The 18007-nt window shown below is 38.0% G+C and overlaps 1 protein-coding gene across 1 annotated transcript; it reads right to left on the bottom strand.

Annotated features, from left to right (window-relative positions):
• Positions 1-414: 414 nt before the first annotated feature.
• Positions 415-17931, bottom strand: LOC138733412 (betaine--homocysteine S-methyltransferase 1). Its single transcript, XM_069880580.1, has 8 exons — positions 17844-17931; positions 14021-14153; positions 9803-9921; positions 7692-7883; positions 6987-7134; positions 5913-6095; positions 2017-2245; positions 415-1539 (listed from the first exon to the last, which is right to left on the bottom strand). The coding sequence occupies exons 1-8, from the start codon at positions 17880-17882 to the stop codon at positions 1365-1367; spliced, it is 1218 nt and encodes a 405-aa protein (XP_069736681.1). The 5' UTR covers positions 17883-17931; the 3' UTR covers positions 415-1364.
• Between the last annotated feature and the right edge of the window lie 76 nt (positions 17932-18007).

Here is an 18007-nt window from a genome sequence, read left to right as displayed (position 1 = left end):
ACCTCAAGTTTCCTATTAGAGTGTTGTGTATTTAAATGTTTCCTGAACTGCAGAATATCAGCATGAGTAGAAACAATGAAATAAACATATACATAAAAAGTAGTCCAACAAAAGCTTTCAACATTAACTCTGGTATTTTCATAAAGGTAGCAGCTTCAATGTAGAATGCGTGGGAACAAGATTCTAAAAAGAAATAAATTGCGTAGTATTTCACAAAAATAAATTACAGAAATGTGTACTTTTTGGTTTCCAAGAGTAGTGATACCCTTCTTAATATAACCATTCTCAACAAGTTCAGTGCATGGGTTATCTTAACTCAGGTGGAGTGATATATTTCCTAAAAGGTTTTTTCATACCTTCTTATAGCAAAGATTCTGGGGCGAATCAGTCAGCTTAAAACAAATCATGGAATGTTCCACTGCTCTCATAAGCAGGAGTTACATTTTAGGAAGCTTCTGGTTTTAAGTGCTATTTTGAGATAACCAAGTATTTTCAATGAGGTGTCCAGAAATCATCTGAATATTTTGAAGATCAGTTGTTTACAGCAGGTACGCAATTCTGTTTGAGCTCTTATGATTTAAGGTGTGAAGATAATACAGTACTCTTCCATCATCTTACTTTTAATTTATTTGACTTTTTTTCAATTCCAGGATAATGTCTTAAGCCTTTCAGTCTTCAGAGGAGTAAATTTTGTATACATGGCACCTTGTGTCTAGAACAGTGAGTTATTTACCTTGTAATTTCTCTTTCTGAAAAGTTCTCTCAATTTTTCTCCTGCATATAAAAAATTTCTGCAAGATCTCCTTCTCCTTACCTTTTGATTCTAAATTTAAGATGTATTTTCCAGTTTACTCTTATTCTCTTGAAGGAAAGAAAGCAATTAGAGATAACTGTGCATCTGAAGAATTGGCAGCTTGGCTACTTCAGCTACCCTGAAGTAGACCTCAACAAGTCTCGAGCTCTGAGGAATATCCTGGATAATCCCAAACTGAAAACAGACTCAGGAGTGCAGCTCCATTGATACTGTATTTATAGCTTTTTCTCATTCCACAGGTGAGTTGAGCCATTTATTACCTTCCATGTATTTCTTTGTCTACCTCATTAATGGCATCTAGCTAACAGAAGCACAATTATTATGAGAATCCAATCCTTCTTCTATATATTACCTAAACTAATTGTCTAGAGAAAGATTTTACTATCAAAGTTTGACACATTTAATCTGTAATCACATTCTTTCTGCATTTTGTCTCTTTCATTAGGTGCTAACCTATAAATCAACAGGGTACTCATCTTCACAGATTTTCTTGTGAAGCATGAGATGGTCTTAAGATAAATCATTCCAATATTTACACAGCTGCTGTGGATTAGATCTTCTGTTTCTGGAAGAGCTCCTTCAGCTGTTGTTCGCTAGTTGGTTCTTTCTGTTGCATCAGCTCCTTGGCTCCTTTGGTCACTCCCCAACCATCTGGCTTTGACATTGAAGGACAATATGGCCTGCCTGAAGCAGGCTTCAGTTTCTCCCAATACTCCTTCCTTGCCCTGAAGAAAGAATAGGAAGTTTAGGTATCTTCCCCGCACCTCACAATACTAAATGAAACGTGGCAAAGGGTCATCTAACTTCCACAGAGTACTTAGATACAGAAATATGAATGAAAGCATGCCATGAAATGCTATACGCCTTTCATCATTCAAAGCAATACTGTAAGACAATCACCATCAGGAGCTGGTTTACAGCAGTCTCTTAGTTTTTGATCTTAACCTTCATGAACTATTTTTGCAGTAATTCAGGCCAAATCTTCACTTTAAAGAGTGATGAGAATTTCTGGAACTCTCCTACTGCCCCCTTCACCCCTCTCCCTGCTCCCATATCAGATTTAATTCTTCAAACTTATTAACACATAGAATGTTTACAGTGATATTTAGATGACCGTATCAATTAAGCCCGTCTACTGCTTGGACTAATGTAAGATTTTGTAAGGAATGTGTTGGTGTGTTTTCTAGTTCAGATAGACGTACCTTGCTCTGACCCATGGTTTGGTATGCATGCTCAGGCTATTGCCCCAGCTACCATGTTTATCAGAAGCTTCTGGGAAAAATCCTCTTTCAGGAGCCAGCTCCTCAGCTATTGCTCGGATATGATATGGCTCAAATCCACAGCAACCTCCAATGTAACGAACTCCTAAGTCATAGGCCTTCCTTGCGTATTTTTGAATATCCCATCTGGTTGCAATTCTTGGCTCCAGAGCTGCAAAGACATTCATATGTCAAGTTTCCACCATGCTCCATTTCAGCACATTTTAGGTAAGAAATTGTGTTGCTAAGATATTTGCATGCTGTTTGCAGAACTAGTTATAGATGTACATGTTTGAGCTGTCATGCTAGAATTAATGATGGTAACTTTCAGAGGTTTACCTTTTAGATTTTGCTATGCTTTGTTGATCTCTGCTTGTTGTGAGCTTTTCTGGCCTTGCAAAACAGTACCTCATATATTCTGAGACTGATCAAGCCCTAAGTCATGCTTGCCATTCTGCCAGAGTCCTTAGCTGGAGTATTGGAGTACTTCCAGTGTTATCCCTGCATTTCCAAAGAGTTCGTAATAAGCAATCACTATCTGGGAAATCTTACGACAGTACTCTAATCTGTGGAAGGAGAAGGTATCAGTCTACCAGAAAAAGGAATAAGCTTGCTCTGTATTCCTCAGGAATGCTTGCGATACTTATTTACATTATCAGTTGGTAGCAGCCAGTCATTTCACTGAGAGCTGGGATCTATGGCTATTTCTTAGCCCATCCCTTACTTAGTTAGAATCCCAGCCATAAGCAGCTTGCTGCCTCAAACCATCTCATTCCTTGTGGAAAGTTCTGTGTGTATATAAGCTAGGATGCAACCTTTATTTTGAACCCTTCTCCCTGTTGCAGGTTGTGATGAGCACAGAGAAGGGATAACAGAGCTAAAAGGAAGGACGTGTGGAAGAAAAGGAACAAGAAGTGAAAAGAAGAAGGAAAAGCACGTCTCAAAGGGAAGGACTGGCAGAAATCAAAAGAAAAAAACAAGGTCTGACGAAGAAACTTTAAGGAATAAAAATACAGGAATAAAGGATCAAGAATCCTCCCACTTCTTTATGCATATCAGCAGGAGATGGTTATCAGGTGAGTGCAGCGTTATGTCTGTGCACTGAACAGTCCACTGGGTGATGAAGCTGTGGCAAGGTAGTAAGACTCCAACACAGCAGAGAAGTAGGATTCTTCTCCCTGCACCCTTTCAACAAAATGCCTAGAATGTAGTAAAGTGATACAAAGCATCTACTCTAAGTCCACTGAGTATTTAAGAGGTAGATTCAGAAAATAAAGGCAAAAGGAAAAAAAATAAAGTGTTCTCAAACAGAAAATTATTGGTCTCAGAGGGGAAGACTGGACAAGGGAAAAGTAGATTGTTTAATATCAAAAGGAAAACCAGATGAAGCTATCTTAAAAAGCTGTTTAAATAGAAGTAAGCTTGTGTGCAGTCCTGCAGAAGAAAGAAAGCACCAAAAGGACAAATTAATTAATTCTTTGTCTCTCATATATCATTAAAAAACTTATGCACCTTGCACTCGATTTATATCTGCATAAGCAATTAAAGTCCAAAGGAACAGTATGGATTATGAGAGCACTGGAGCACCTCACATACAAGGAAAAGCTGAGTTGTTTTTATTTTAATCTAGAGAAGGATCTGGAGAGACTTCTATCATTTCAGGGCAGTCTGCAGGAAAGATGGGGTGGGGGCTCTTTACCAGGGATTGTAGAGATAGGACAAGGGGTAATAGTTTTATGCTGAAAGAGGGGAGATTTAGATTAGATATTAGGAAGAAATTCTTTACTGTGAGGATGATGAGGCACCAGCATAGGTTGCCCTGAGAAGTTGCGGATAACCCATCCCTGGAGCTGCTTAAGGCCAGCTTAGATCAGGCTTTGAACAATCTGACCTAGTGGAAGGTGTCCCTGTCTTTGTTCCTTTCAACCCAAGCCATTCTATGATTCAATGAACCAATCCCTGTGTTTCAGGAGTGCAAGGACAACAACAATCTGACTTCTCTGAAGAAAAAGGGATAAAGCCCACCATAAAAATCAGGCACACATGGTGAAACATGATGATTGAAACAAGCAGTGTTGTATGAAAAGAAGTTGCCCCATAGATCAAGTTTTCTGGGATTTTCCCCTTCCCAAAACTGATTAACATTCTATTTTCCATGCTTGTCAAAGCATTTCTTTTCTTAGCTTTATTCAGAAATAGATATCTATAGCTTAACTGTATATGATAACATTTATAGTAAAAAGAGAATGAAATTTTCATCAGTTTTTGATGAGAAGTTTGTAACCTGCTCCTGGACTTACCCACTCTCTATATATCTACTTTTGAGATAATTGGGTATGCTTTGACTGAACAGGACATTTTTTTCTAAAATATCGTCCTTGCTTAACTTATGGCATTTGAGAGCAATTGCAGTAACACAGAAAGGAAAACACAGAAAACCTGAAAAAGTTCTACAGATAAATAAATACTGCTGGCATTTAGATGCTGGAGTTTGCTGATAAAACATAGCCAATGCTTTTCTAGAAACTGAGATCTTGTCAGTCTGTACAGAGGTTACGTACACTTCAAATATCTAAATACTGCTTTGTGCACATTGCCTTCCACAAAATACAGTTAACTGGGTTTAACAATGATTTACCAAACTGCTTATCTGCTGTCAAGTAATTAGTTGCTCCTCCAAACCAAAGAACAAATCCTTCAATTTGCTTGATTACTTACTGCATCTGTTCTATATTTTTTCCTTGCAATAAGAGGAGTTATCAGAAGCAATGAATAGGACAAATGAGTTCCTACCGCTTTTAATCATCTCAGAGTATTTTCAGAATTCAGACATGTTATTATCATTTAGTGAATGCCTCAGGCTCATGCTTTATTCTCTTCTCTTTGGTTATGTAAAGATTTAAAAAAAACCAACCTTCCTGAAAATCACATTTATCTTTCAAATTTTTTTTCTACAAATTGAAGTTTCAAATGTTTTAATACCTTAGAGTCTGATCTTGAAAAGTACAGTGCACGATACCTGAAAATGAAAGCCTTTTTCTAATAAGCTTTAAGATGTTGGGGTTGATTTTGTCTTCTTATCTCAAAGGGAGTGTGATCTACATCCCAAGTAAAAATAAACCCTAAATACACACACCTTAATACACAAAGTTGCTGAATCTTTCAGTCTTTGTAGAATTTCTCATGAACATACGTGTGATGAATCTATCTCCAACTTGCTAATCCATTTTTTAGCAAGATCAAAGAACATATTCCCTCTTCTGGTTTCTCTCTAATCTTACTTATATTAGACAGTTATGCTTGCAAAACTGAGCCATTAGGAGTACAATAATCATGTACCTATATCTAGCTCTATATGTACTTCGTACATGAGATCCCTATGCAGGTAAACATTATAGGACTTGTGGGATAGATGTCATAATACAGAATGCTGGGGAGCTCCAATGCAAATGGACTTAAATCTGTGTGGGTTTTAGTGTATTTGCTCTCATAAATTTCTTTCAGGTGTTTACAGCTGTCCTTAACAAGGTTCTATAACACAAGGAAGAAATACATCCTTTTAACTGAGTTTAAGTTGTGGCACTTAACACTGTTTTCATCATAAATTCACTTTCAGTACTATCACACATTGTGATACTACTGAAATACTCTCACTATGTGGATGATCTTTAATTCAATATTACATGGCAGTCCCTCTATGGGAAATATCAGACAGATTAATCGGGACTGATCCTGTTGTATAGAATTCACCTTGCAGCTTCAGCTGCAGTAAAAGCTGGAGGCGGGGAGGGAAGGGAGCATGGAGGAAGAGAAAATAATAAAAGATACCCGTGTCTTACCAAAGGGAAATTCTGGAAGATCGATAAAACCCTGCTTTCCACAATCAGGTGTATGGAAAGCAAGTGGCTGGGACATCAGATGGGCTTTCAGTTTAGCAGCCTGCAAACCCTCTTTCATCAGTTTCACAGTTTCCAGCGAAATATCTGGATCAAAATGGCAGTTGACTCCAACAATAGAAGCACCTAGGAGAAGGAAGATAACTTGAAGTCACACTTCCTGAGGAACTGGGAGTTGAAAGTTCTTAGCAGTACCACTCCAGGAGCAAAGCTGTCCATTTTTATTCCATTTTTATTATGAAAACATAAGTTTCAAACAAAGTTGGGTTAGAGCCAGCCTCAAACCTCCTGAGGCTGATCATTACATCTACACCTCATTTGCACTGCTTTTTACCTTCCTGATAATGAAACATATCTCACACCCTCATGCAGCTGCTTTTCTTATCAGTGCTTAATCCATGAAGACTGATTGTGTACAGCTACATATGCAAATACTGGCAGGTTCCTAACATAGGTTCTGCCTTTGGATTTCAACTCTAGCTCCTAAGAAGAAGAGTAATTCAGAAGAGATGTAATAAGACCCTGTACCATCATTCATCGTGCCTCTTCCCATTGTCCTGCAGAAAACATAGTCTTTGGTAGGCAATTTTTTTTCCCTTCATCTTCCTATTCTTTTATCGTGGATTTGAACAGTGCTTCATACTCTTCTAAAAACATGAATTGATAATCAAAGATGGCTTTGGATTCTGCTTGTTTCATAATTGTGAACCTAGAATTTGTGGTTGGCTCTGTGTTGAAATTTGAGTAGGTTTATGATTTTGCTTTATTCAGTAATAGCTGCTATGGCTATTGCTCCTAATACCATCCTGGTTAACAAGGATTTCATAGCTGCACTTTCATATGCTATTTACATGACTGCTATGGTAAAGTACACATAAAGAATTTTCTACAGGGTCAAAACTTTTATCAGACATAATTGGGAAACTACCTACTTGAGATACACACCCATTTATCTCAATACTTAAGGACTTTACTTTGTTCCATGTTTTTAAAGGGCATATTAAAACAGATTCTTACCAGCCTTTACCAGCTGGACAGCACATTGTCCAGGCGACACACCGTGCATGTCTCCTTCTGGACCAATGCACATTGTAGCTGCAACTGGCTTTCCAGACTCCTTCAGAACTTCCACTGCCCAGACAGCCTCTTCAACATGTTCGAAATACTGAAAGAAAGGAAAACTGGACTACTTTTTTTTCTTGGTGATGAAACATAAACACATTAATCCAGACCCCAAATGCACCAGCAATACAATTTCTTCATTCTTATCCAATTTCTACTGACAGAACTAAACAGAGATCACTGGCCACATATTTATAAAATTATTTTAAGTCAGTAATTACAACTAAATTATAAAGCATACATATATACATACGTATATATATACTCTTTGTTCAGAATAAGAATACCTATACAGGAAGTTAATGAGAAAGCTATCCGCAAAGAACACTTCTGATCTAGAAAAGTCACCTTAGGTTGACTGCTTGCTGTGTATAGGAAGAAAGAGGAACTAGTCAAGATCACATTAATCTAGCCTCTTGTACCAGTACAGATTTCAAGGTCCTGTTCTAGGAAGCCTACAGATGCCACTGTGCATTTAGAAAAATACCTGATATACTGGAACAAAAGCATAATGGAAAATTTTAAAGGATGAAGAACTACATGCTTGGACTACCTAAAGACTAGACATCTTAAAGACATGCACTTTTTTTACAGATTTACCTCTGCAATTAGGAAGTCCACATTCTTCTTCATAAAGACTTCTAGTTGCTTTCGAAAGGCTGCTTTAACCTCTGCTTTATCCTTGCAGCTTAAGTATGATGGTGTTTGACTGACTCCTCCAGCCACTAAAGCATCACCTTCATTAGCCACTTCTCTTGCAATGTCACAAGCAGCTTCATTCAGTTTCTGGCACTGTGTAAATTTAGATTGTCAATTTTTTCTGGTCAGAGATATGCATGTAATTTCAGAGCACAAAATGAACAAAAGAATCAAAAGTCATAATGGCTTCTTCATATTGTTTTATAATTTCCATTTATTTTTACATAATATTGACTAGGAAAATGAGCAACTTTCAAAAAATAACAGACACTAGGAAACAAATTTCTTGACATGTCTAAGTTATCATATTATCAAATATTACAAAAAACATATTACCTTTAACATATCTTACAGAAGCAGTCTATAAAAAGCAAATATTTGGTGTGAAGTGGAATTTTCTTTGTCTCTTATAAAATCAGTCAGTTACATTTAAGCGTATGCTTTTATTCTGATGTTTTGAAGGTGAAAAACAAAACACGCAGTGATTTCAATTGATTTTTCATTTCTTAAAATGTATTTTAGTACTATGATAGTTTTTAAGATTTCAGATATAATATTCATATAGAGTTATTTAAGGCATTTTTAAAAAGATAGCATTATTTATCTGATGTTCGAGTTACTGATTTGAGAACAGTAAAGGGAAGTACCTCTCTATATATGTTTTGTTAAAACACCTACACTGAAAGACCTATTTGGTCTGTATCTTAACTAGAATGACTAGACAACTAGAAGAGCTTGTGAAAATGAGGTTAAGCTGGGAAAAAAAAAGATTTTGGGAAAAGAGTCATTATTTTGTATAGATAACAAATACTGACTAGAGCAGGTTTCTCTGCAGTCCATGGGCTACTTAGAATGTACACAGGTTTCTCTCAGCTGAAGTTTTCCATGGCTGCCTCAAAAGACCTAGCTGATAGTCTTAAAAAAGGCTGTTACAGACAGATTGTCTTCCATTTGCACTTCTGCTCAGGTACGTGTTTGGGAAATCCAGGAGGTGGAGCCATAAACCAATTAAAGCCTGAACGAATCTTTTTCAGGAACTGACAGCACATCACCTTGAAAGCTTTCCTGCAATGCATTCTGAACACCAAATCCTCTCCCACCCATTCTTATAATTTTGCAGTGCAGCAAGAGTTGCAGCGTGGCCTGTTCCAGAAGGACTGTTTCTGGGACTACCATCCCAGACATTTAAATGTTGCTTTTGTCGAATGTAAAGGTGCACCATTTGAGATAAATTTGGTCATATGACATTTTGGTATGATCTCTTAATTAAGCCCCAAGTGTTTCCCTGGTGTCCAGATTGCTCTAATTTCTGACTTGGCATATCTTCACATATACAAACATATTCTTTCCTCCCTGCCCCCTGGACCAAAAGGGAAAGAATCAGAGAAAATACTGAATGCCAAACCTCCTGGTTTCAAAGGAACTATCTAGGAATGCCTATGCCAGGAGTCTCAGAGGAACTGGGGCCTGCATCTAGTGAATATACCCAGCATCCTACAGCTCCTTTGTGTAGCAGGTAAGAAAACACCAAGATGGTATTTTGGTTGCTGTAACAGATTACCTTCATACATTAGAAGGGGAATATTGACCACAGTGTACACCTTGGATTTTTCAGTTGTCATTGAAGACATCTAAAAAAACATTCCTTTCTCTTTAGCCACTCATTCTCTATGACTCTTCACTGTTTTTGCAGTTGATTTGTTTCTTTGGATGTTAAAGCACTTATTTTTTGTAACAAACCTCAAGTAAACTATCTCCTCAGATGGGAAAAACATGATGTGGGCATCCTCTTTCCTCTCTTCTCAATGCCCCATTTTGTTGGGGGCTTTTGTGCTTTAACCTTGTCTTTCTTACTATTCCAAACTCTGAAATTGCATCATCTTATTTATTGGTCCCCAAATACAGGCAGAACTGTTACAAGAAATTGTGAAAGTACTCAATAATCTCTCTACTATGCCTTTTGAAATAAATCTATATATTTCATATCTCCACCAAAACAGAGTTTTACTCACACTTATTTTCTCAGCTACATAATTTCCCCGGTTCTCTAGTTTGTCCTCGCTAGCATAAAAAGTGAATGTCTGAAGAACATTGGATCCAGCTCGGAGAAATTCCCGGTGAAGCTGGCGAACTGCAAAGAATTAAAACAGACAAAGAGGAGATGTTTTATAGAGATATTACTGCTGTTGTCCCAAAATTAAATGGTTATAGTAATAATGTTACTGCAAAATAAGTGATACTGTGTTTACTATAAGAGCTGTTAGGTAAGAGTAGAAGCAGTACACTAGTCAGCGTAGAATTGCTTTCTTTTCACCCTCAGAACATTAGGCATAAAATGTTCTCCTTAGTCTCTGCTAAGAATGACTGAAGATCTTCATTTAGTTTATCAGTAGATTCAGTTTTGCGTGCCACCTTGCCTATCTTTAACTTTCTGAAGTCCTTCAGGTATCTGAATTTCATGTTTTAGAACCGCATAGTGGTTTAGGAAGGGAAAACAGATCTCTGATGAAAGAACAAAACAAGGAGTAGCAAACAAAAAGATCATCAAATGAAAAAGCCATATTTTCTCAGCTTCTAGACTATGAATAAGAAAAGAGAAAAAAATCTATGGCAAAAAAATTAAGGGACAAAATTATATTTACATGTAATAATATGGCATTCCATTACCTCCTCCCTCCTCTATTTTTTATTTTCTAGTTTTCTTCTCCTACAAAGCTCTAGTCAGCCAAAACCAAAGCTCTATTTTGCTAAATATACCCTGAATTAAAAGATTATTTGTTGTGAAGTGACTCACAACACAGACTTAATTCTTCTCAGAAGCCAGCACATGATGATTTTACCACAGAACCAACACTTTCTTTGAAGGAAAGGCTGGCGCTGCTTTAAATGGACAGATTTCCTGCATTAAGACTTTGACAGGCCCTGTAATGGTAGTTCTGCTTCTTTCGCTGTAAGCAGTACACTGCAATCACAGCAGGAAAAGAACATGAGCTGTCAATTTATTTCATATACATACCCACAGAATAATAATTATCATAAATTCTAGAACGCTACTGATCATGTGAAACAGAGTTAAAGTGCTCAACAATGTATAGCAAGTACAGGAGTAACTTACTTCCTAGATACTGTGCACTGACACAAGAACACAGCAGTTTCTGGGGCTTGAAAATGTTTTCCTGAAGTTCTAGTTTATCATACCTCATTGTCTACAGACAATCTGTGTCATTAGGGAAATGTGTGAATGTGTGAATGTGTCGCGAATTAAATCACTCCCTTCAGGTGCAACAAATGCAGACTCCTATGCCAGAGAAGCTGAAACGGTGGTTTGAGTTGCTAGAGTCAATCTGCATACATGCAGGCATGCCTGTTTTCAGTGAGGAAGCAGTGTAGTGCAGTGCCTCTTGCCTTTCTCAACTAATACAGTATTTGATTTCTAATTACAACCTTGGGTAACCACAGTCTGATTTAACACAGTGCTTCCTTTCCCAGCAGTCACAAAGACCTATCCAGGAATAGAGATTATAGAAAAGCCACAGCTCAAAAAGTTCCTAGAATCTGCCTGAACTACTAGGGTCAGATTTCAGTCTTACAACCCTTATGCAGAGTCAAAACCTTCCTTGTGTAGGTAGTATTTTTTTTTCCCCACAGCATTAAAACAGGCTATTGATCTTAACCGAAAGGCCTGTCTGTGTATGTTTCTAGTGTCAAGTAGTTTGTTTTTCTATTGTATCCCATGAGAAATCATTGATGAAAACTAGTCAAGAAATGGGAAAAGGAAAAAAGAGCTATAAATACTTTCCACAAATGCTTCATGGCACTTCCATAATAAACCAGAGTTGTTTAAACCAATGTTTAATGATCTTTAAACATGGTTCTTGCACTCCAAGAAGAATGCTTGTGATTCGTGTAAACAAGGATGGTCACATAGGTAGGCAAATTAAATATAACCTATCATATATGAACAAGAACGCTATACCCCAAACTACCAGCTATGTCAATAGGAGACTCTTGAATGTGTCTACACTTTGAGGAAAGAGTAGTGTCATAAGTGTCAGCCTGGATCTCATTCAACTCCAGGCAAATTGTTTTCATTAGTATGGTTTACCGTTACTGTTAGCAAGCCCACAAGAGTCTGCGCTATCAAAACCCCATACCACTCTAATTTACTTCTTGTGTTGACTTCCAGGATGCTGCTGAAGCTGTGTTTTCCTCCACTATTTGAGAAATGGTGATAACAGCCACATATGAGGCTAAACAATTTTTAACAATTTGATGCAATTTAGGACTCAGGTGTGTAACACTGAGTTTTCACTTCAATCCACCATGAGTTGGACATTTCACAAAAGACACAATTTTAAGCTAACAGAAGATGGAGGCAAAAAAATGCCTATGCATATTGCTCATCACAGAGCAATATCTGACCTGGCTCAGTAGATGTCCTTTAATCCCATTTCTACCGTTGTCAGTCTGGCAAAATTTCTCTCTTATAATGATGACACTGGGCTTGAACTCACAGTTTCTTTTTTTTTTTTTTCTTATTACATTCCTCACTACATTCTCAGAACCTCCCTCCTTTTTCCTCCTTCCTTATAAAGGCAAGAAGGTCTAGTAGTTGCATGGTTTTTATACCAGCTGGCTCAGACAGTTGCTCCTTCTGTTCTCTACACCTGCTTTCAGAGAAACATGACCCGCAAGCACGCAGGAGCAAAAAGAGTAATGGATAGAAGGCAGCACACTGCACTAAAAGAAATGAACGCATTTCCAGCAAAGCCTGTATTTATAAATAGCCTGTAAGGGGGTTATAAAAATTGTATTACTATGTGACAGATATAAGCAATATGTTCTAGCAACTCTGTAGCAATTCTTAGAAGGCTGGATCTGCGACTGCTCATCACTTATTAAGAGCAAATGTGTGTGCCAATTTAAGCCATCCACAACTGTCTCCATGTAAGGCAGTATCTTGCATTCCCCATTGACTGAGACTTGCACTTCCTGAAGGGACATGTGGAGAGGGCCAAGAGCTTCCCCTGAATGGGAAATAAAGAGCATGGGATAAGTGCTATGATTTTTAAGATAGAATGTGTAGGGGCCAACGAAGACAGAGGCAGAAAGAAACAGGGAGTGTTAATAGGACGTTTCTTGGTTAGATGAGAGTCAGCAAATGAGGTCTTCACCCCTTAAGCCTTGCTGGATGTTTCCATTATCTAAGATTGTCTGTGACCCTAAGTTAGGCATGCTACACAAAGTGACACTTGAAGGCTGAAATAAATAAGTAGGATGAATAAATAACTAAGGTGTACAAAGCAATTTAATAGAGACTGCTAAGAGCTCTCTTCTTCCCCTCCTCTTCTTTCTTCCTCTTGTATAGAGGAAGGACTAACTTGGAAGTGCAAACACTTAGAACAAGAAATCTTGTTTCCTCAGGATATTCAGAATTGACTTGTGGAATTAACTGCATATCATATTACTAGGGCAAATTCTTTCTTGTAATGAAGCATACATAAATAGATTAGCATCTGCTTTTGCACTATTCAAGCTAAACACTACAGTCTTTATGCTGGAAGGCATAGAATGATTGCTCATTTTGTCTCCCTGTGCTTTAAAAGAATTAGTCCATTAAATGTTTATTGCAGTTCTTAGGTTCTTATGAGGTTTATCATTCCCCATTTCACAGTAGAGTCAGATACATTAAAAACTCCTCTTCCATTCCACTGTTTATTAAAAACTGCTGTTTTCCTCAAAAAACTAATAAACAAACAATATTAATTTACAACAATATAAAATTCCAGAATGGCTAGAACTCAACAAAATGGACAACTGTGGAGTTCTTTTCACAAGATGTTTTAAATGATAAGCTTTATATCAGCTCAAGGACAGACTGAACAAATCCATGACAGACAAATCACTGAATGTTATTAAATACAAAGGTACCATATCTAGGCCAAAAAGTCCCTGGGCTGCAAATTATTAAAGATTGGGAGAGCATTCAGAGAAGTATCACTATATGTTTACACTACCCATATTCTTATTCAGCCAACTGATTTTGGTCAGTGTTAAGAGTAAGAAAAAAGGGCAAGATGAGCATTTGGTCTATGGATCTTCAGGCAGTGTAATTCTACAGTGTCAAGGATCACTTCTATTTAAAAGCTTACTACAAGTTTGTATACACTTATTGTTTATCCAACCATGTTTACATTCACTACAGGATTACTATTTTGAGCAAAACTGACCTGCTTCTGGGTGTTCTACCGTCGCTTCAGGAGTCCAAGGTCCAGCTTTTACATATCCCCTCTTTTCAAGAGCAATAACAAATCCCCCATCTCCAATCACAATTTCTCCAGCATCTAAGCGCTCTAGAATACCCTGAAGAAAGCAGGGGGAAAGGTTAACAATTACAGTTCTTCAGTTTCAGGGGCTTCCTTTGTCTTCCTTGCCATTTCCTGTTTTTGCAAAGCAGAGTAAATATTTATGGGCTACCAGAAACATCTTTGCCATAATAATAAAAAGTAATCAACTTTCTTCTTGAAATTCTCTTTAAAGAATGGTAGATGGTCTATTTTGGAACATAAAGCTTTAATATGTGCATGTATATTACATAACAGTTCTCATTCATCATTTTTATTGTATGCCAGAGATACAGCCCTCAGAATTAGAAATTAATGGTCTAACTCGATTCCTATGAAAGTAAAACACCATCTTAAATTTTCCTGTAAAATATAAGAGAAACTTCTTAAAATGAAATGCTGGTATCACTTAGTTCTACTTTTTGTTGTACTTTAGCTATGAATTGCCATCTTGACAGAGCCTTAGGAAAAGTAGCTCATGATACAAGATGGCATAAGGCATTATAGAAAAGTGAGCATGTAAAATTCTCCTGCCAAATAAGACACATTTCAAAATGCTGGCCTCCATTTTCTGACAGGCTTTTTACTGGCCTGGGTTTGCTTGTGAAGGCTCACAAAATGGAAGAAAATCCTGCTTGTTTTGCACAGCCCTGAAATGTTTTAAGATGCCAAACTGCATACCTTACAGTACTCTATGATTAACCTTCCTTCTTCCTAGAAGCAAGGAAAGGGAACTGGTAATTAATTTTTTTGTAAGACTGAAAAACATGAGAATAACATATTGGTTGCAACTGATGTATATTTATCACTTCATTCCTTTCATTGGTTCATTGGCTTGTCCAAATTTTTAAAAAAAGTACCTCACTATTACACAAATAGTATCAATTTCTGCAATTGGATTACAACCGTAATTCTATTTACTTTAAAAGTGGGACAACAGCAGACCCGTTACATTAACAAAGGTACTGGTACAGGGAAAGAGTTAATCAAAAGTAAGACTGAAATTTCTTTCCCCCCTAGAAGTTCAGTAGATGAAATTTGAAGGAATAGGAAAAAGAAAAGCCTTGTGGCCATCAAGTTGAGTGTGGTTTTCAGCTGAGAGGAAGGTTAGGGGTTTTTTTCACAATTATTAATTTCTCCTTCATTAATTAAATTATCTCACACCATACACCCAGGAAAGCAAAGCAATTCTATGTGACAGTGAAACACTTGTACCTCAGCATTGCCTTTTAGGTTTAATGAGAGCGTGTCTTTCCGGCAAGAAGAAGCACCGTACCACTATGCTGGTGCCAAGTGTAGCAGTGTAAGGCTACTTGGAGGCCACAAAGCCTGACTGAGAGGGCCAGCATTTTTAGCTCAGGCACTGACACAGCAGCAAGGTGGCAGGACTCCTCTGTACGTTCCTGCCGCTCAGATACATGAGCTTGGCTGCATGTTGGCGTGCAAATCTGCATCACATTCCATTACACATCGTGGACTTGCCAAAATACTGACCTAATTAATACAGTGTGTAAGCTTTTATCTTTATTTCAGCAGGACCAGGGCAAGACTCAATCTTCAATACTCAGTCTCTAAAACTCAATAATTTTCCGTAAGTCTACCAGTCATGGTGGTCTACTAGAGCAATTCTCTTCTAAGCGTAACTGTCAGGAGGCTTTGTAAAGATTGTGTTTGCAATTAACTAATTTGCATTTGTAACGCAATTCCTCAGACAGGGCCAGAGAAAGACACCCAAGCGATCACTGTTTGAATCCCCACTCCCTTTGCCTGCCAAAGAATCTTTTGTAGATGGAGCCTGCTTCAGAAGCTTACTATGCAGAAAACAGGAGAGTAAAAAAACCTTTTAAGTACAAGCAGCCTCAGTCATTACTTGTTAACTGACCATTAAGTAACAGATACATGTTGATATCATAGACAGATACTATATTTCAATGCACTACGACTAACAGATCTTTTTTTCTTTTAAGAAGTCACTTCAAAGATTTAACAGTTTTCCTTCACAGTTCTAGCTTTTTCTAACTGCATTTTAAAATAATCTTCACTTTTGACAGAAGCAACATAAGCCATGACTGAAATGACCATGACATCTTAATACATAATATATTGTGATATATTAAACCCAGCACTGGGGCATCTAATGAAGATGACGTAACCATAAAGAACAAAGTACTTAATACACACTTTGTCAGTTCAGATTGGCTTAAAATGGTAATAACTTTTAAAAACTTTTTTGCATGTCTGATATAATCTCTTCACATCATTTTTACTTTACCTATTCTGGGTAAAGTATCATTAGTTCAACCAGCATACAGCTAGCATAAGTTCTGCATCAACATTATTCTGTTCTATCATGGATATCTACAGCTGGGTGCTCATGCCCAATCCAGATCAAAAATTGTATTGTCAAGTAATCCCGTAGTACACCGATCTGGTATTAAATAACAAGAAATACTGTCTGTAAAAAGCTACCCAAGACTTTTTGGTTTTGTCCATCTTTTCACTGCTTTACTTTTGCTACTATGAGTGAAGTTGAATCATGTCATCTATACATCTATCCACGGAAAGAGTGCAAATATCTGTATGAAGATAATCCCTCAGTCACACTTCAGGAATGTAACCAAACCATATCAGTGAAAAGCTTACTTGGTCTGCCTACCCTTTACTCAGAGGAAAGAAATGCGTCTCAAAGCAACTATTCAGATCTTGGGTGGGACCTCAAGAGAAGAGGTCTCTTCTCTAGGAGGACCCCCAAGTGATTGCCTTCTGCTAGGTGTTTTAAGTCGTGTAGTGTGAGTATATGCCAATACAAAAAAAAAAAAAAAAAAAAAGAGGCAAAGCAAATACCTTCTCCCTTCCTTTATGACTGACTTATCTGCAAGTCCCAGACAGAGCTCAGTCTTCTTTCCATATCCTGTTCTCTTACTCTAGACTGAAATGCTACACATAAAAATGAGTAAACCCAGTTCTGAGTAAGAAATGTTCTACTAGTGATCATTGTGTTCTTCTAAATGGAAGACAGGATAGGTGGTTCTTCTGACCTTCCCAAGCAGCAGTGCAAGGTAACAGTACTGCTACATGTCAGAATTTGATTTAGACATTCGCCTTAACAGCCAGGATGCCTGGATGACTCTTTACACTGGCTTTTTGCTTTAGCTAAATGAGAGTGCAAAGGCCATGAGCATGTGCACCAATATTACAAGCGCTGTTGATATTCAGCCATTTAAAGCAAGGGAAGAGCAATTTGAGGCTTTTAAACAGAGATAGCAGGGCTCTGGAGACAGAAACAATAGGTTATGCTTAAAATATTTACAGTTTTAACGTGCTGCAAGCACTGCTTAGTTTGCATATTAAATAACACAAAGCAAAATTACTGTGAACTTAGGTGGCTCCAGTCTGTGTGTTAGAGAACTCTAAGTTACACAAGGTGTTACAGCATTAAGTTCAATCTATTCTATCTATCTCGTAACCATGTCCTCATGCCTTTAACGTCTGGGCAGGCAGGTAGAGTCACCTTAGCTCTTCGCCACACGAAGACAGTTGGACTCAATGATCCGGTGGGTCTTTTCTAACCTGGTGATTCTATGTTTCTATGATTCTATGACCTCACCTACGGAGGCGCAGATCCCTCCCGGTGCGGAGGGGACAGCGGCGGGGCATGGGAGGAACAGGGAAGGAGGAAAAGAAGGCAGGCAGGCAGGGGAATCGTTACCCTTTTTCCCTGCTTCGCGGTCTTCCCGATCGGCAGCATCTTCCTCGCTCAGCGACGCCCCGACGGCTCGTCACGAAGCGCGGGATGCTCCAAGCGCTCCGGACGCGCTTTTTATCGCCGGGGGACGGGGCGGGACTGCGGGAGACGCCCCCTCAGCCGGCCCC

Source organism: Phaenicophaeus curvirostris, chromosome Z, assembly GCF_032191515.1.
Source record: "Phaenicophaeus curvirostris isolate KB17595 chromosome Z, BPBGC_Pcur_1.0, whole genome shotgun sequence".
Classification (NCBI taxonomy): Eukaryota; Metazoa; Chordata; class Aves; order Cuculiformes; family Cuculidae; genus Phaenicophaeus; species Phaenicophaeus curvirostris.
This window is presented reverse-complemented; position numbering and strand designations above follow the sequence as displayed.